We start from the raw sequence: 19,930 nt of genomic DNA, 5'->3' as shown, positions 1-19,930 counted from the left end.
CAATTTCCCGGTTCGCTACAACTGTGCATGCGTTGAAATTGACGAAAATTGCCAAAGCGCTGGAAGAAGACACAAAGACCCATGAGATGCCTGCCGTGAACTCTGATGCCTGAATCTGCACCGAGGGGTAAGTAAAAAGTGAGGGGCATTTGCCAGGGGTAGAAGCTAGTAGTCATGTGCGGGCCGACCTGATACCCGAGGGACCCACGGTTCGGGTCAATCTCGCACTGCTCCTCGCGGGTGGGTGTGGGTTGAGCTCTTCTCCTGCTCTCCCGCCCGCCACCTTCAAATGCCGTCATCCGACTTCCGGTCTTGTGTCTGTTCGCCCCGCCCCTTTTGTGACGCCATCGGCGGGGGGCAGGTCTATAAAATTACCCTGGAAAGGCGGGTGTGGGTGGGTCAGGAAAACCCTGACCCACACATTACTAGAAGCAGGCCCAGACTGGCAATCTGTGGGTTCTGGCAAATGCCAGATGGGCTGCTGTATGGTTTCATAGAAAGTTACCATATAGTGGGCTGGAAGGGGGCTGTTTGGGCTGGTAGGGGGCTGTTTGGGCCTATGTGGACTTGGAATGACAGGGCCTATTTTGACTCCCAGTCCAGGCCTGACTAGAAGATAGGCTGGGGGGAGGAGGGTCTATGTGTAGGGGGCCCTCCGGTGGAATTAAAGGGCAAGTACACGAATTTTCCAACTTTGAAGAAAATTAACTTTTATTCACATGGATCACAATGTACTCACACAGTGCACTTCAGGACATCACCAGGGACACATTCAGGATTTACAAGAAGCCTCCAAGTTTGCCAGGATCCACGAACCCAAATAAGGTCTGTTGCACCACCTAGTCGGTCAGGCAGTCCGTCACACGACCTGCGACCCTCCACCTCGCCCCGACCTAGGACTTTAACTGTGTGCCACCTCCCTCCTTCAGCCAGGCCGACACCGCTTCAGTGCCTCACTGACTTTTCCGGGTAGGACTTTTTCCTTGACCTTCTCCTTGGGTTGTCCGCTAGACCCTGCCTAAGCACTTGGTCCCTCACTGTGGCTGAACCACGGCTTCTAAGCCTCTAATGCTCCTCGTTGGGGTAACAACTACCCGTTCTCACTTAGCTATCACTAGCTAGCTCAAGTACCTAGTACTTTTACTTATATGTCCTTAGCACTATCTACTTCTAGACTCCACGACATCCAACTCTCAACAACACCCTGGGTGTGTCTCCCCTTTAAATACCTTCTTCAATTAAACACTACCCTGACACTTACTGTGCATGTGCTGCTCTTAACTCTGTGCATGTGCTTTCCCTCTAGCATTAACTACCCACTAGCTAAACATGTGTTTCCCCAACTCCTGTGCATGTGCCTATCACTCCTTAGCACATGAACCATTCCAACTGTAATACAATACTGCCATCTAGTGGCCACATTTACACATTACATGAAGATTTTCAAACACAATTAAATCACATACACATTTAACATTTCACATTCATACAACTTACATAACTTACATACAATTTTACATACATCACTCGAACACCCTCTTACATCCGACACCTGTTGAATCAAGCACGTCCTCGTGCACACAAACATTCATAACACATGCAGATGGAAGAAGAAACAAGACAACAATATGTGATGCTATAAACTGTTTATAACATAATCAAAAAGTCTTATTATTTTGATAAGACTCAAAATTTGTTTACTGATTAATATAATCAACTGTTTCTTTAAAGATAAAAGAAGACATAAAATATACAAGAAAAAATCAAATGCTGCCCATAAGGAAAAATGGCAACAGTAAAACTGTAACTGGCTACCCCGATTGGGCAACCTTCCTGAACAGTTCACCCCGACTGGGCGACATCCATAAAACTGGAACTCGAAGAAAAACGGTTTCTTTAGGTGACTCAAACAGTTCAGTCCTTTTCACCTTGGTGCACAACAGTTAACCTGACTCATTCAGATCATTTTATGAAACCAACACTTGGTGTCCTCAAAGGACACATAATATGCCGGATGAGGCTTTTCGGTGTAACCGCCTTTGTCGTTGGGTACATCCTTGCTATAATGCCGCTTAGGCGCTCTCTTGCAAATGCTGCGCACATAAGTGCGCAGAATGGTGCGGCCCAGCCACCACATGGGCAATTTTTCTTGCACCAAATCCTTAGCTCTCCGGCGAGCATCACGGTCATGTTGGGTGAGGCTATCCCTGTCCATTTTTAGATAGTCCAGAATGTCCTCATGAATCCAATCCTCTAGTAACAGAGACACCTCCAAATACACGTGTTCTGGGGCATAGGGCATATAGTACCCCCACTTCTTACTAACCTCCAGATTCATCTTCTTTTGTACACGTGAAAGGGCTCGGTACTCTTTAACCGGCGCCTCCCCAGGTAGCACCCAAAAACTGGTAACATCATTGATTAGGACGGAATGTGGGGAAGGAACCACCTCTCTCGGTGGAACTGCAGCCATAACTACAGCGGCCGCTTCACCTTCTTGCTCAGCAGCTGTTGGGGCTTCCAGCACTGGAGCTAGTGATGAGGGACCCACTTGTACGGTGCCTAACTCCCGGTCTTCCTCCCAGGGAGATTCTTCTGAAGAAAGGCCAGGCGGCAATGGTGTAACAGCCGCCTGTGCTGGATCCCGCCCAACTTGGGAACCCGGCCTAATGGCTCCTGCTTGGCTCTCTCGCCCCCTGGGTGCGACTCGATATCCCCGGCCTAAAGGGAGTGGCGCACTTACCGCCGGTGCTGCGGTTGCCTCCTCCTCACTGTAGGAAGGCAATGGGGTCTCCTCCGGGAGTGTCTCGGTCTCCTCAGCCAAGTCCTCGAGGATTGCTGCATCGGCCAGCACTGTTTGTGTGGCTTCGTTGGCGGTAACCGGGTAGCGATCCTCCCACCTTTGCAAACGGCGGTCCATCAGCTGCCGGTCTTCATCGGCGCGGCCACGCACGAACAGGGGACCCTGGAAAAATGGTCGCTGGCAAGCGGGACAACGCCCGGAGACATCCATGATGTGCCAGTGGGCTTCCGCACCACACCCGCCACACAGCGGCAGCAATCTCACCGCTCCTCGGCTGGTAAGCTTCTGGCCAAACACACCGGCCCAGATGAAACGACGGCCAGTGTCCAACATTTCCTTCTCGATAGGCTGGGAACTTTCGAATCGTGGCGCTGCCATGTTTGGTTCCGTCAGTATCACCACAACTGCTCCGTGCACAATCACCATGCGGTCTGCAGCTTCCAAGATGGCCGCGCCTCTTTATACTACGTCCGCGTCACTTCCTGCTCAGCGCCCACGTCCAAGATGATTCCGTCTCCCTTGCCAGTACCTCTGGGTCATCACAGCCAACGCACTACTTTAGGACTTAGCTCCCTCTGCTGCTCGGTCTCTGTCACTGCCCTGCTCACAGCGCGAAATCCAAAACCACAGCTGGCGATGACAGCCACCTTCTTGGATCCAAATCACGTTGTCCTCTTTGGTGGGGTGTCCCAACAGCGCATACACTTTCTTATCCTGCCGACTACGCCATTTTGTGTAGGGGGCCCTCCGGTGGAATTAAAGGGCAAGTACACGAATTTTCCAACTTTGAAGAAAATTAACTTTTATTCACATGGATCACAATGTACTCACACAGTGCACTTCAGGACATCACCAGGGACACATTCAGGATTTACAAGAAGCCTCCAAGTTTGCCAGGATCCACGAACCCAAATAAGGTCTGTTGCACCACCTAGTCGGTCAGGCAGTCCGTCACACGACCTGCGACCCTCCACCTCGCCCCGACCTAGGACTTTAACTGTGTGCCACCTCCCTCCTTCAGCCAGGCCGACACCGCTTCAGTGCCTCACTGACTTTTCCGGGTAGGACTTTTTCCTTGACCTTCTCCTTGGGTTGTCCGCTAGACCCTGCCTAAGCACTTGGTCCCTCACTGTGGCTGAACCACGGCTTCTAAGCCTCTAATGCTCCTCGTTGGGGTAACAACTACCCGTTCTCACTTAGCTATCACTAGCTAGCTCAAGTACCTAGTACTTTTACTTATATGTCCTTAGCACTATCTACTTCTAGACTCCACGACATCCAACTCTCAACAACACCCTGGGTGTGTCTCCCCTTTAAATACCTTCTTCAATTAAACACTACCCTGACACTTACTGTGCATGTGCTGCTCTTAACTCTGTGCATGTGCTTTCCCTCTAGCATTAACTACCCACTAGCTAAACATGTGTTTCCCCAACTCCTGTGCATGTGCCTATCACTCCTTAGCACATGAACCATTCCAACTGTAATACAATACTGCCATCTAGTGGCCACATTTACACATTACATGAAGATTTTCAAACACAATTAAATCACATACACATTTAACATTTCACATTCATACAACTTACATAACTTACATACAATTTTACATACATCACTCGAACACCCTCTTACATATGTAGGGTAGGGTTTTTTTTAATAAGGGGTTTGTTTCTTCTTTAAGCTAAAAACAGGTTACCATGTTAACCCATGCATTTCAGTGATTAAGTCTGCCAAGCTGCTGTGCTCATTCATATGGTGAAATGCCTTAAAGGGGTTGTTCACCTTTAACACTTTTAGTATGATGTAGAGAGTGATATTCTGAGACAATTTGCAATTTCTTTTCATTTTTTATTATCGAAGGTTTTTGAGTAATTTAGCTTTTTATTCAGCAGCTCTTCAGTTTGCATTGTAACCAATCTGGTAACTAGGGTCCAAATTACCCTAGCAACCATGCATTGATTTGAATAAGAGACTGGAATATGAATAGGAGAGAGTCTGGATCAGAAATAATATGTAATAATAACAATACATTTGTAGCCTTACAGAGCATTTGTTTTTAAGTAGGGAGTCAGCGACGCCCATTTGAAAAAGGCAAATAACTATTAAACTATAAAAAATAATGAAAACCAAACGATAAGTTGCTTAGAATTGGCCGTTCTATAACGTAATAAAAGTTACCATAAAGGTGAACCAGCCCTTTAATAGGTAAGACCGCGTTGGAACACTATAAACTACTATTACCAGCATGCACTACTAACTAGTTCCTTAAAAATCCAACCAGTCTAATGCTGACTCAGTAAAGGGCACCTAATAGCTGACTTTTGTAGCTGCAGCGGCTACTGGGAAAATAAATCCTGTCAGGTGTATGTGCACAAAGGCGTAAAACGCAGCACTGGCAACATGCTATTGATTTTCTGCTCTATCAAGTATTGGCTTAGGAGCGAGTACGTGTGCGGAAGTGAGGCTTGGGACGCTTATCTTACACGACATCGGAAGTGAAATTAATCCCTCCCTCCCGGCAACCCAAGCCGCTTCCAAACTCAGCTGCTGTATCATTGACAAAATGATGTGGCTCCTGCTTTTCCTTGGCCCTTGTTTCTTATTGCCCGGGACCGGGGCGATCTCTTTTTATTTGCGCCCTCTCACTAAAAAGTGCCTGAAAGAAGAAATCCATAAAGATGTGTTGGTGACTGGACAGTATGAGGTGTCTGAGCAGCCCGGTCTCACTTGCGACCTGAAGGTATGATGGAATATGGATTTCTATTTATTATAGGCTGCTGTTGCTCTCTTCACTTTTCTGCCCTACAGCTGAGCCATTTCTACATCACAAAAAAATAATAACCCATAGAGAGATACACTGTTTAATATGCCTGATATTGTGTTTTTTTAAAATTCAGGTCCATGGGTATAACATGCATTTATGGTAAAATTTGGATATTTTAAGCCCAGCTGAATTTCATTGGTCCTGTGCCAAAATTTAAGGTGTCCATACACAGGCAGATTAAATCTAAAGGACCAATATCAACAGTTTATCTGCCAGTGTATGGCCCCCCCCCCCCGAACGATCAGGCTAAAAATTGCCCAGATATCGATCAGGGAGGTTTGATTTTTCTGGCCCTAAGGGCAAACGTTCGGATTAACCCAATATCACCCTGCTGTTGGTGGACATATTGGGGAAAGATCTGCTCATTTGGCGACCTATCCAAACAAGCAGATCTTATCGTGTATGGCCACCTTTAAGCTGGCCATAGACGCAAAGATCCATACGATCGGACTTCCCCATCTCCCGACCTGCCACTAACCATTACGATCAAATAAAGTACAAAAGAACAGATCAGCCGATGTTCTGCCCCTGACCGTAATCGTATGATAGTTATGTCTGACCAAAGCTAGTGACAGTCTCCCACTGAAAATCGTACGATCGGCAATACATGCAGAGATATTATCGGCAGCAGAGAGAAATCTTTTAACCTCTCCGATCGACCAATCTCTGCCTGACAAAAATGTCGGACTCTCCACACACGGTCCGAAAATCGTGCGAATCCTCCATCCGTACGATCTGATCTTTGCGTCTATGGCCAGCTTTAAAGGAGAAGGAAAGTTGTTTACCAAATGTTAGGCACCCCCAAGTGAAGGTATTGACTTACCTGAAACCCCCGGCCGTGCTCCTATCAGCAGAAAACTGCACCGGCCTGGGGTTATTCCAGTGAGCACAACGGAGAGCTTCTCTTCCGGCTTCTTCTTTCTTCTCGCGGCTGCGCATGAGCATTAGAGTGAAAAGCCGAAACTAAAAGTCGGCTTTTTAATTCTACTGCGCATGCGTCTGCCCCACGAAATTTGAAGAAAGAAGAAGCCAGAGGAGGATTGCTCCGTGGAGCTCACTGGAAAAACCCCGGGCCGGTGCAGTTTTCTGCTGATAGGAGCACCAGGTCTATACAATCAATTGGGAGTGCCTTTAAGTGCCGTAATAATGAACAGGTCCCCCATTAGAAACTGACTTTTGCTACCAGGGCCCTGTACTTATATAAAATCTGTCGCCCCCGTGACATACTATACCATACTTATGATTGAAGCCTGAGCCTTGTACAGTTGCACACCTGTAAAGTAAGAGGATAGTGAACTGATTGTAAACATCGGCAAAATAGAGGCGCATGTAGTGCAATTAGTCCTACATTATGCAGATAATCCCCAGTCACAACTCTAGTAAATCTACTTTGTGTTGTGTAGCCTCAAAAATAAAGAACAGCTCAGACAGGAAGAGCAATCCACTCACCGCTCATTACTGTTGCTTTAATTAACTATGGGTAATAAAGTAAACAGGGTTCACATTTGCTTACTTTTTATCTTCTAGGGATAATCATGTTACATAAATCTGTGTTTTCATACATACATACATATCCCTCCCTTCTTTTTTCCCCCACAGGTGACTGACTCCATCGGCCATATTCTTTATTCCAAGGAAGAAGCAAAGAAGGGAAAATTTGCATTTACTACTGATGATTATGATGTGTATGAAGTCTGCTTTGAGAGCAAATCTGCATCTGGTCAGTGCTCCATAATTAGGAAACCAAGTACAGATTCTTTATTCCTTTTCGTATTACCCAAGTCTTATTTTGTGGGTTTGTCCTTTACCTTTTAGATATGGGTTTCACAGACCAGTTAATTGTCCTTGATATAAAGCACGGTGTGGAAGCAAAGAATTATGAAGACGTAAGTACTGTTTAAAATTTTTGTAAACCTTTCACCCCTATTCCCCTGTTCAGAAATGACATTTTAAGCAGTGGTTTTCACATTTTGTAACTTAGTTACATAGTTGCAAAATGAAAAGTGTCAGCCTTCACTGTTGTAATATACTTCATCCTCTGCATTGTTTATTTTCATGAAAACTGAATTATCTGCTAGCAGGCCTAGACTGGCAATCTGTAGTTTTTCACAAATGCCAGAGGGGGCACTTTAAGGTGCCATAGGCAGTCACTTTATGTTAGGCCTGTGTGGATCTTTTGGAACTTTGTGTACATAAAATTCCAGGGCCTAATTAGATTTTTGTCCCATCCTGCTTTCTTTTTCCATTAGTGTCCTAGTATAAACAGGTACAGTAGAATGCAGAGGTGGCTGAGTTTTGTCACTCCTGGAAAAAAAAGCAAGCTGGGAAAAAAGAGTGGCTGATTATTCAGTTTTCAGGAAAAGAAACAATACAGTGTTCCAACGGATAAATAAATGCACAGGATTGACCTTATTAAGTTTGCTCCTCTTTCACACACATCCATTATTCTGTTCCTACTTTGGACATAGAGACCCATACAGTACAAATTTACTGATACAGGTATGGGACCTGTTATCCAGAATGCTCGGGACCTGGGGTTTTCCGGGTAATGAATCTTTCCGTAATTTGGATCTTCGTACCTTAAATCTACTAGAAAATCATGTAAACATTAAATACACCCAATAGGCTGGTTTTTCTTCCAATAAGGATTAATAATATCTTAGTTTGGATCAAGTACAGGGTACTGTTTTAATATTACAGAGAAAAAGGAAATCATTTAAAAAAATTTGGATAAAATGGAGTCTGTGGGAGACGGGCTTTCCGTAATTCGGAGCTTTCTGGATAATGAGTTGCCGGCTAATGGACCCCATACCTGTATTACCAACATAGACACACAAAATGAATATATGTGAAGATGAATATGGAAGGGTGGGCTGTAAGGTATTCATCTTTTTAAAGTTCTAGTTTGCTTTAGAACTAGCACATCCTCCCCATCTGGCATTATATACTGACATTATATATACTGTTTTCTCTCTTTCTGTACTTAGGTTGCCAAGACAGAGAAGCTGAAACCACTTGAAGTTGAGCTTAGACGTTTGGAGGATTTGACACATTCGGTTGTGAAGGACTTTTCCTATATGAAAAAAAGAGAAGAAGAAATGAGGGACACTAACGGTAAGAATCCAATGAGCATGGGTTATAACATCACTAGAAGGTGCAATAAGTAATATCTAGCAAGCCTACTCTGCCAGAGTTGGGTTTAATTTGAAGGTGTTAAACTTGATGGTCTTTTTTTTTTCCAACCCAATTTAATTATGTAAGATGTAAATAGTTTACATTAGCTAGTAGTGCATATAAATAGACTATCAGACATGAGGACCTATACCACCCAATTTGTGATAGCAGCGACAGAAATAGACACGGTGAAAAGTATTGGTCTGACATTAACCAAAGGTAACAATCCAGGCCTCCCTGTGTCTTGTCAAACATGTCATTTGATACTGTTGGATTGTGGAACATATTTGGTTTTTTCACATGCAGTATTTAAATTGAGAAACACCATCAGCTGGCAGCCATTTTTCACTCGTTTATTAAATGGTTAGCACGCCATTAATTGTGTAGATTGGTGGTTGCTTCAATGTACAACATGATATTCTCACCAAAATATTTACAGAAGTTCCAAAATAATTTCATACTGATATTCAGAGATGTTATGGTTACGCACAGTGCAGCAGTCCTTGGACTATTTATAAATAATACTTGTTTTGGGAAGGCAAGAATTTTATATCACTGATGGGCCTTCTAAAGTTAAGTTGTGCTTTTCGCTTCTCGATAATAACTTTGTTGTTTTTTTTTTATTTCTCTCTTTCCCAACAGAATCCACCAGTCTTCGTGTCCTCTACTTTAGCATGTTCTCCATGTTTTGCCTTGTGGCCCTTGCTACGTGGCAAGTCTGTTACTTAAGGCATTTTTTCAAGGCAAAGAAACTTATTGAGTGAATTGTGTATTAAAATCATAATAGGTCACTGGTCACAACTGTGTGCCCATCTTCTGGTGTCCCCTTATCAGATGGAGGGCTCAATATTTTCAGGTCTAAAAGACAATTTTTCAACTTGCACATTCCTACCCACACCATACCTTTTCACCTGGTCTCCCCCCCCCCCAAATAAGAAAGTACATGACCATAGGTCATAGATCACTTTTCTGCCCAATTTGCTATCAAGGGATGTTTCTGTTTTAGAATGAATTACTGCATCTTTGTTTTAATTATCTACAGCGCACAATACAATGGAGATTGTTTACAGTAACTGCCATAGAAACTGGCATTCATTATATTATGAACTCTTTTATGTGGTTTCTGTAAAATAAAGGAAAGTGTCATTTTTACTGAAATAAATTAAAAAGTTCCCTTTTTATGTAGCATCAAATAAATTTTTACATCTGTATAATATGGTTAAATAAAAATATATGGGGAATGTTAAGCAAGTCTGGCTTAATCCAATAATTCTACTCAATACAAGGAGAAAAGCTGCGATTTCTTACTCACGAGACTAGGGGGCAGATTTATCAAAATGTCAGTTTAGTAATAAATAGAGCTTAATAAATAAAAACTTACCAACTATTCTATTCATTCCTATGGGGTTTTTAGAACCGTATTTATCAAATGGAGAAATCTAACTTTCATCCATTTATAAATACAATTCTAAACATCCCATAGGAATGAATAAAACATGGGTGAGTTTATATTTATTAAGCTCTAAACTCAGATTTTGGTGTGTGTGTTTTGTGGCATTACTTACATAGGCACAAGTGTACTGAATATTTCATTTGATCACTTTATAAAATATTTGTTCAGGTATGGGACCTGTTATCCAGAATGCTTGGAACCTGGGGTTTTCTCAATAATGGGTCTTTCTGTAATTTGGATCTTCTGCTAGAAAACTATTTAAACATTACATAAACCTGATAGGATGCTTTTGCTTCCAATAAGGATTAATTATATCTTAGTTGGGATCAAGTAGAAGGTACTGTTTTAGTATTACAGAGAAAAAGATTCATTTTTAAAAATTTGGATTATTTGGATAAAATGGAGTCTATGGGAGATGGCTTTTCTGTAATTCTGGGTTACGGGTTTCCGGATAATGGATCTCATACCTGTATTGTTTTCTAGTAGTTTTTGATATAGTAACCCTGGTGCAAACAAATATCAACATGTGATTGTCACTGGGACTGCAATGACGCAGCTTCCTCTGTTTTCTCTAAGTGAATCTCCTATTTTAAATTATTCCCACATCAACATTATTTTTACTTTTTGTGACTTCTATGACACTCATGCTGTTAGTAGGCTCATAATAGCTAGTAGGCCTTTGACAAAGCCTGCGTGTGACGGGCGAAATTTCATTTTAGCTTTGGTTAGGCAGGGCTCCGCACACAGCTACAGACCTTTAGGCACTTTGGACCCACGGATCGTCAGGGGACTCTCTGTGGGCGAAAGAGTTGGTGATGGGAGATCCGCGGTCTAGACTAAATTAACGCTAATTTCCAAGTAATAGCTATCGGTTGGTGCCTGAGCCACATCACAGATGTTAGACAGTCAGCTAGTATTGGTGCCTGAGGCACAGCTAAATATTATAGTCGATAGACGGTCAGGCTGAATCTGTGCCCGAGGCACGGCTCAGATAGACTCGCGTGCCAGATACTGATACTAGGCACGTACCACACTCTGCAAAGGAACATCAACCATATCACTGGATGGGAGGGTACTCTGTGGGTGAAGGGGTTGTTACCTACAGTGTGGCTGAATTAGTGATTATAGCAGACCTATAAGGCAATACTGTATTGAGTTTGCAACATAGCATACACAATAACTTGCCAAACAGAACGGTCCTCAACTGCATACATATGAGACCAACCCACTACCTTCAGTTGGTCCTTCCCACTGCCTTTACCTTTGTCTTAACTCAATTAATGCACACTGGACATTGTTTTAATGTGAATAATTATTAAAAGTTACGTTTTACTATTTCACCACCTGTGAGCTATCGGATGTGATGGATGGGAGGGTGCAGACATAGGGGTCAGTTCTTTCTTTTCTTTTTCTGATTATGTGATTTACTTACCATCTCTTTATACCTTTTACTGATGGGAGGTGCTCCCTAATCCTTATTTGTTCTAATCATAGTAGCTAGTATACAGTAATTGTGTTTTTTTTTTTATTGGTAAATTAAATGATATATCAATGCTCTTCAGTTTCCATTTTGAGTGTTACGGAGAACCCAGACTACCAAGATTGGGCACGTTGAATGTAATATTTATTGGCCACTTTATAAGTGTACTGAAAGCCTGATTAAAGGAATAGAAATCACGTTCTTTTTTTAACATGGAATGTGAAGAAGTTTTTTTTTCGTATAGGTATGGGACCTGTTATCCAGAATGCTCAGGACCGGGGGTTTTCTGGATAACCGATCTTTCCGTTATGTGGATCTATGTACATACCTTAAGTTTACTAAAAACATTCATTTAAACATGAATAAGCTGATTTTGCTTCCAATAAGGATTAATGATATATTAGTTTGACTCAAATACAAGGTACTGCTTCATTACTACAATAAAAAAGGAAAACTGATTTTTTATGTTTATTTCAAGGTTTCGGCTTCCAAGTTAAGCCGTCGTCAGGAAGTGCATAAAACACAAACAAATATACCTTAATATAGACCCTAGTGGCGCCAAATTCAAATTGTGATATCGGGGTTTACATATCATTAGTGACTGTGTATCCTAATCTCAGGGCAAATGTATTAAGTGGGTATATGTAACCAGTGTTAGCAAGCGACCGGCTGGAAAACTAATCTCTCCTTGTCGCCCCTTTTCCATGTTGTAGCTCCCACCCTTCCCAGCTATAGTCAGTTGATCCCACTGGTGTCTAATAAAAGGGCAGCCAAGTTTGGAAGTTTTACTTTGAAAGTAGCTAGTAAGTTGCAGGTAAGACTTAGTCCCTTTGTAAAATATATAATGAAGCAATAGAATTCTTAATGAATCAGATGAAAATTGAGCATAGGACTGGCCAGATATGGGATGACTTTGACGTAGTTGGCCAGCTTAAATATATTGCAATATATGGACAAACAATCCCTGTTTTGTTTAAAGGGTAAGTCATTTTTTAGTAGCAGTATGCAGAAAATGTCTCAATGTCTTAAATATATTGATAATGGGTTGAGTGCAGAGGACTCTTGTGTTTGTCTATCTCATATATATATGGCACGTAGATGGGCAGTTGTTGGGATAGCAAACAGGCACAGGGCTTATGATCAGCCGAATGGGATATTCAGTTAACCCTTTAAACACTTGTTGTATTTGTTTACTGCTCATGTTTAGGTGGACGCACTATGATGATGTCACAGCACTAATTTTGGCGCCACTTTTTGTATGTTAAATATGACCTCACTATGTGTGATGTTTCACCTCCTGATGGACGGCTAAAGTTTGGTAGCCGAAACGTTGAGGAATAAAATCACAGCCCTTGTGGCTTTTTTTTCATGATAAGTCCTGTGAGTGCGGTCTCTTTTCACTAAGTATATATATATAGATATATATATATATATATATATATATATATTTTTTTTTATATATATATATATTTTTTATATATATAATGCACTGTTCACTTTTACCCTTTAAGTGTCTGCAGATAAAGGTATTTGATATTTGCAGCCTTTCCAATATCACGTGAATTAGCTGTTAGAGCTGCTGATAAATCTCTATACGCTATGCGTCTGTTGTAGAGCACATATGCTCATGAATGCTTTCATAAATTACCACTATAATTGGCCTCCCCACCCTTTGTTGGGTTTGTTGCTTATTCTATATTTCAGATGTGTCTCACTGACGGTAATATGCCATGTATTACTAGAGGATGCAATTCCACTGTTCTCGGGGCAGATTTATCAAAAAGTGAGTTTAGAGCTTAATAAATAAAAACTCACCCATGTTCTATTCATTCCAATGGAATTTTTAGAATTGTATTTATCAATAGGCAAAAGTTAGAACTCATCATTTGATAAATACGGCTCTAAAAAACTCATAGGAGTGAATAGAACATGGGTGAGTTTGTATTTGTTATGAGCACACATTTTGATCTAATCTGCCCCCTAGAGTCCAGTAATGGTGACCTTTACACTAACCAACGCTTGCCATTACACATGACGATATTAAGTTTGTTTGCCTCTTATCACCAATACGAACCCCACACTCCATACAATTAGGTCTTGTGCTGACACCTTGTGTCTATATGTAATTTTAGATTAAATATCCAGTTACTTCTGGCCATATACTGTAGTGTATACATTTGATAATACACTTGTGTTTATTAAGTATAATTTATGGTTGAGCCTTTCTTTCTATTTACTGGTAATGTATATTTCTCTTACATTTTAGGGTTCTTTTTTTGTTCTTGCTTATTTAGGGTTAAACAGCTTTTGTTCTGTTTGAAGACAGAAAATGTACCTTGGGAACAGGTGCTAAAACAAACCTACTGTAGCTGTAGTTAGATTTCTTTGTATGAAAAACACGTTGGTTATTACAAAAAATACTGCCACATACAACTCTTTCCTTTCCATTAAAAGTGAGTAAGAATATATTTGTATTCTGCTCACACATTTCATTTTTAATTTCAAATGCTGTACAAAAATGTATTGAAAACTGTATAATTCAGAGATCTTTGAAATCCATAATGCATTTCAATCGTTTTGGCTACCCCTACAAACTGCAACAAACCAAGACTTTGCCAGCACACCCAGATGCTTTACATAATAAGGATCATAAAAATCTATAGATTTATCTGTGTCAGAAGTTTATAACGTGTGACATTTGGCACCACAACACAGCATTAAAAAATATAAAGCTCCCCATAGATGCGATGATTCTTCTTGCAGAACGACCCATTTAGGGGAAGTCCGACCAATCCTTCGAAATTATCATGCGGTTAGTGGGATTCGAACGATCGTACATCTTACGATTTTTCACCCGACATCTGTCAGGAAATTGATCGGCCAGGTTAAAAAAATCTTTGTCGGTCCCAGTGCAATCTATCTATGTTTGCAGGGCCAAGCAGGCAGCTGGCAAATTGGTCTTTTTAGTTGATGGTCCATTCGTATGATCGTACGATCGTTCCGAGAAAATCGTGGTCTCACGATAAGGATCGGATCTTTTAAAAATCTCAACATCTATGGCCAGCTTAAGATATGGCTTCAGTCTTTTGTCTACTTATTAGGGTTATAATATGGCCTAAACCAAATTCTTGTTTTTTCTCTAGTGTTTGTAGCTGTATTTCATAATACCAAGCATACAGTGTATGAGAGATGGCTTTCTTGTATCAGTTAAGTAGGTATTAGGTCTTAAGCCTGCTTTGTCTCTTTCGACAGCCAGCCACCCTATGCTTTTTAAACTGTACACAAACTCCACTGAGACATCAATGTAAATATGCCTAAAGTTCTCTTTTGAGCACTGTTGTGGGTTAATTTCCTTTTTAAAATAGTTTCTTAGATATTTTATTTATTATTTTTGGCTGCATTGGTGTAAAAGCTATAAATACACTCTGCATATTGGCCTTCTACCCACCCCACATTTTCCATCTTACAAACCAAGGGAAGGAATATTACCTTTTAGCCCAGGACACCTCTGCCAATAACTGTCACATGAGTAAAAAAAAAAATTGCACACAATGGTATTCTACATGGTGCATCTGCTATGTAAACTGAGCCTTAAATGGCTGCCCCCCGTTGCTACACAGCAGCTTGTTTATATAAAGTATAGTAGTGTTTCTAAAGCAACCACACCAGTTGTACCAGCACACGGAAACAGTACATTATATTTTAATTACTTTAAAACACTTAAATTTTTGTTGTGTTATTGTTCCTTTAAATATTGAACATGGTTAGGTATTAGTTTAACTGGAAGTACATGGTTGCTTGCTGTGCGAAGCAGTACAGCAGCTTTTTATACAACACTTATTAAAGTATTAGACAATTAGAGCAATTGTATGTAATTTACTTGCCTTTGAGGTTCTCCTCTTACGAAGGTCAAAAAACAAAACAGGCAAGTTCCTGAAAAGCCTTAATTTCCCAAGGGTTAGAACCATGAGGTTCTATAAGAGCGGCAAGCCTAATGTGAGGGTGTTTAAACAATTCAACAGGTGGTGTAAAGGTCAAAGCCTGTCCATAAATGGAATGAAGAGGAGGACAAGCTTGTGTAATGATTTTGTAATAATCATTTCAGTCCAAGAACATTGGAACGATCATATCTGAAGCTCTTGGTAAGAGCATCAGTTTTATCACACATAGAGGCCTGTGCACAAATACAGTTCATTAAGCTCAATAATCTTGAATTGGGTTTAACTACCCAGATTCATTATTTTCACTATTTTACTAGAATTATGAATGAATTATGAAAGTATGATTTGCATCCTCAAGTTATCACTAATGCTGCAACTGACTTCAGCAGGAAAACAATTGAACAAGAAATGCACACATACATTAATTTTATTACATATTAGGTAACTTTGGGCAAAATTGCCCTAGGTCCCAACTCCAATGTATCTATCTGCACAATAAAAAAAAAGAAGGTTAGGTGAAAGAACTAGAAAGAACTAGAAAAAAATTACCTAACCATCTTGAAAGGGCCAATGTAGTTGGCAATGTACTAAAGCTGGCCATAGATGTAAAGATTTTTAAAAGATTGTTTAAATGTATGATTTGTCCATCAACTAAAAAGACCATTTCAAGAGATATTGCCAGGAAAACTGAGGGTAGGGGCCTGCTTGGTCCTGCAAACATAGATAGATTGCACTGGGAACGATACATTTTTTTTAACCTGGCCAATCAATTTTCTGACAGATTTCGGATGAAAAAAAAGATGCACGATCGTTCGATTCCCACTAACCTCCCGATAATTTGACGGATTGGTCCGATTGCACTGAAATCGATCGACACCAACGAAAGATCTTTGAGTCTATGGGGACCTTAAGACATGCTTTGGCATCTATTAGGTTTGGTGTAGTAGGGTGTTTATAGTTTGATGCTGCTGAAAAAAAACAAGAATACAAAAATATTAAAGGAAAACTATACCCTAAAACAATGTAGGTCTCTTTAAAAAGATATTGCATAAAACAGCTCATATGTAAACCCTGCTTCATGTTAACTATTTTCATAATAATATACTTTTCTAGTAGTATGTGCCATTGGGTAATCATAAATAGATAATTGCCATTTTAAAAAATAAGGGCCGCCCCCTGGGATTGTATGATTCACTGTGCACACAAACATACCAACAAACTATGAGCGAATTAACAGATAGAGTTCTGTCTTTTGGTTCCACACTTCTTCCTGTTACAGTTAGAGCTGCAGTATTTCTGGTCAGTTGATCTCTGAGGCAGCACACAGACCATCACTAAATGGTGGTTCAAGGCAAGAGATGTAAAAGGGCAACATTTACTTAAAAATATATTACAGTTTGATAAGATTTTTTAATATGCAACTAATATGATATAAACTAAAATCTGTTGCTTAAGTATTCATTTTGGGGGTAACGTTTTCCTTTAACATATAAGATATTCAAATACTTCAAAATGAATATACTCTGCAAACCTGTGAAAGGCAGCAAAGGCATTGCATATGTCAAAATCCAAGTATTTATTGTTCCCATTCATACTGTTAAAATGTCATGCTTGGCTTCTTTTGGTGTGGTACTGTTGCCTATCTTTCTTTCCTACAAAAAACAAGCACAGAAACTAGAACCTAACCAACATGGAAAAGGGTCTGATAACCCCCCAAAACAAATTTGAATGCAATATTCTTTTATAGGCTCAGATTCAGGCACAGAAAGGAGACGTCCTTTCAATGGACTGTGATACCAGATTGCACAATTTAGAAATGGTAATTTCCAAAAAGATGTCACCATTGTTACGGCATTTGAATATGCTAAACAATTGATTTGTTTAGAATAAATGTTTAGGGGAACACAAATTATTCTTATTCATTTACGTTTGTTAATATACATTTACATTGGTTTCTACCACTTGCTTCCTAGTACCAGCTCTTAACTGACTCTCTAAACCAGAGATCTTCAGACTGACCTTCAGGATGGACCCCCTTTCCACTCCTTTGGGTCCCATGTAATGAAGCCACTCTAAAATTAACTAGATGTTACTGAGCCCCACAGCAAATTAATTTTTTGGTCCCAATCATATCCAGAGGTTGTTCAGTTTTACCAGTATATGTTGAAATTGCTCTTTATTTAGGCCTTATGATGCCCCCTATTCCACCTGGCCCCCCTTAAGCTGTAGGGTCTGTTTCCTCTTTAGTCACTCCCCTGACTGTGACAGTTTTTTTGAGGCAGATTTTAGTAACTGCTTAGCTGCTGAGAAATGCCTGCAAAGACTCTACCAATTTGTAAGTTAGTTAACTACCTAGCTGACTGAGCTACTATTGTTAAACATGAGAGAGAAAAAAAGTAATTTTCAAAATATACATTTTTATAAAAATCATTATTCCTCTGATGTTTTTGTAAAAGCCACATTTGCTCTACATCCTTGCAATTTCTTTTACCTGAGGTCATTTCATTTCCTGAACTGTCTAAATTTAAAGTTAATATACCACACAATTGTAGTACATGAATAGTGAAACAAGCAAAAGATGCTCAAAACCCGATACGATACGCACACAGTTACACATACACACTAAATATACCCCTCTACTCAATGTCACAACTCCAAAGAAGCAAGTCACAAACACACTACACCTTTACAGGCATAGAAAGCAGTCTAAAGCATGTCCCTCCTCAGGATAGGTCATGTCAAATTTGGGACCCAATTTACAGCATTTTGGTCCTCCCCCCTAAATTTAAAGGTATACTGGTATCATCATTTAAATACCCTCCATTAGCCCCAAGGATAATGAGCACTGCATATTGCCAGACATACCAGTGAGTGCATTTACAGTCAATATTATATATATATATATATATATATATATATATATATATATATATATATATATATATATATATATATATATATATATATATATATATATTCTGATTAAAATCTAATTGTCATAGAACAGCAAAAGCATCATTTTAATTTTAGGGCACTAGAATACTATAACATTACCCTTGTAAAAATTCTTGTCAATATTGTATACGCGTATTATAACTATAACTACATCTATTCTGCATAGACCCACATCTCTGCTTATTGCTACACTCGTATTCTAGCAATGGAGCTGCACCTCCCAGCATGGTAGGATGGTGGCTAGAAGGGCTCTGGCACACACATGTGGTTTGTGCCCTGCACATAGGTACTTACATACTACATCACAGTTGTGTTGCCTTGAGAAAGTGAAGGAATTCTGATGAGCGGCAGGCATGTGACACATAGGAAAGGGAGGGAAGCAATCCCCGATCAGTGTTTAGCTCCAAGTCAAATGCAGGCCATGGAGCACATGGGAGCAGGAGGAGGAGAGGCAACTCGCCCCATTCTAAGAGGAAACCATCTGTATGTGCCCAATTAAATAAATTGGTCTAAGCCTGGTCCTGTCCCTCCTACTAAAAGTTAATTTATAGATGAACAACCCCTTTAATGTTACACCATGGGTGACATGTTCAAGACCTCTGACTAACTGCATGTGCATGACTGTACGAGGTGCAGACTAAATTGACTTTTAGTTACAAATCCATGGCAAAATATGCATCTGGTAAGTATTTCAAACCTCCTAATTTCACTAATAATAACATTCACAGAGGAAAAGCAGCCATTTTGGGGATCAGGACAAAATTTTGGTGAAAAGCACATATTGAAGTGAATTATAAACTTCTGGGACCACAAAAAAATGGTGGAAAATTTGGGAAGTCTTCAAATCAGGGTATATAAAACTGAGGTTTCACTATATTTAGAAAAAAAAAATCAAGGGATAGTACAAGGTTCTAGGTTTACTTTAAAAATTTACTTTACAAACTGTTGCTATTGTCCCTATGTAACGTACGGTATCCCAAACCCAGAATTAAGGTCCTGGTCAGGGCTCACTGTTCTGCCCATAACAGCAACCTTTGGCTTTGTGATGAGCCCCCCGCTACTCGGATGCCACAAGGTCTTAACGTGAGAGGACCAAGGAGGGAGTTCTGGTCAGACAAGGCAACCAAATGTGTACAGAAGGGACAGGGGAGCCGACATCATAGATGTGGAACAGACCAGGTCAAAATCAAACAGTAAATGGAGGACCAAATCAGAAAAGCAAAAGAGTAGTCGAGGTCACAGGCCAGGTCAAAACCAACAGTATCGCAGTACAGTTATAGAATCCAAGAGAATAGTC

At 40.5% G+C, this 19,930-nt stretch overlaps 1 protein-coding gene across 1 annotated transcript; it reads left to right on the top strand.

Annotated features, from left to right (window-relative positions):
* The first annotated feature begins 5,333 nt into the window (after window positions 1–5,333).
* On the top strand, window positions 5,334–10,041 carry tmed10l.L (transmembrane p24 trafficking protein 10 like L homeolog). The gene is made up of 5 exons (NM_001086284.1): window positions 5,334–5,546; window positions 7,230–7,350; window positions 7,446–7,516; window positions 8,618–8,744; window positions 9,447–10,041. The coding sequence occupies exons 1-5, from the start codon at window positions 5,370–5,372 to the stop codon at window positions 9,566–9,568; spliced, it is 618 nt and encodes a 205-aa protein (NP_001079753.1). The 5' UTR covers window positions 5,334–5,369; the 3' UTR covers window positions 9,569–10,041.
* The last annotated feature ends 9,889 nt before the right edge of the window (window positions 10,042–19,930 follow it).

This window comes from Xenopus laevis, chromosome 4L (genome assembly GCF_017654675.1).
Source record: "Xenopus laevis strain J_2021 chromosome 4L, Xenopus_laevis_v10.1, whole genome shotgun sequence".
In the NCBI taxonomy this organism is placed as follows: Eukaryota; Metazoa; Chordata; class Amphibia; order Anura; family Pipidae; genus Xenopus; species Xenopus laevis.
Note: the sequence above shows the minus strand (reverse complement) of the source record. Positions and strands in the feature narration are given on the sequence as shown.

Excerpts from the sequence above, each read along its gene's own strand:
- tmed10l.L (NM_001086284.1), top strand. The coding sequence starts at position 5,370 with ATGATGTGGCTCCTGCTTTTCCTTGGCCCTTGTTTCTTATTGCCCGGG. Across the intron at positions 7,517-8,617 it reads AAGCAAAGAATTATGAAGAC|GTTGCCAAGACAGAGAAGCT; the intron begins GTAAGTACTGTT and ends TTCTGTACTTAG. Across the intron at positions 8,745-9,446 it reads AGAAATGAGGGACACTAACG|AATCCACCAGTCTTCGTGTC; the intron begins GTAAGAATCCAA and ends CTTTCCCAACAG.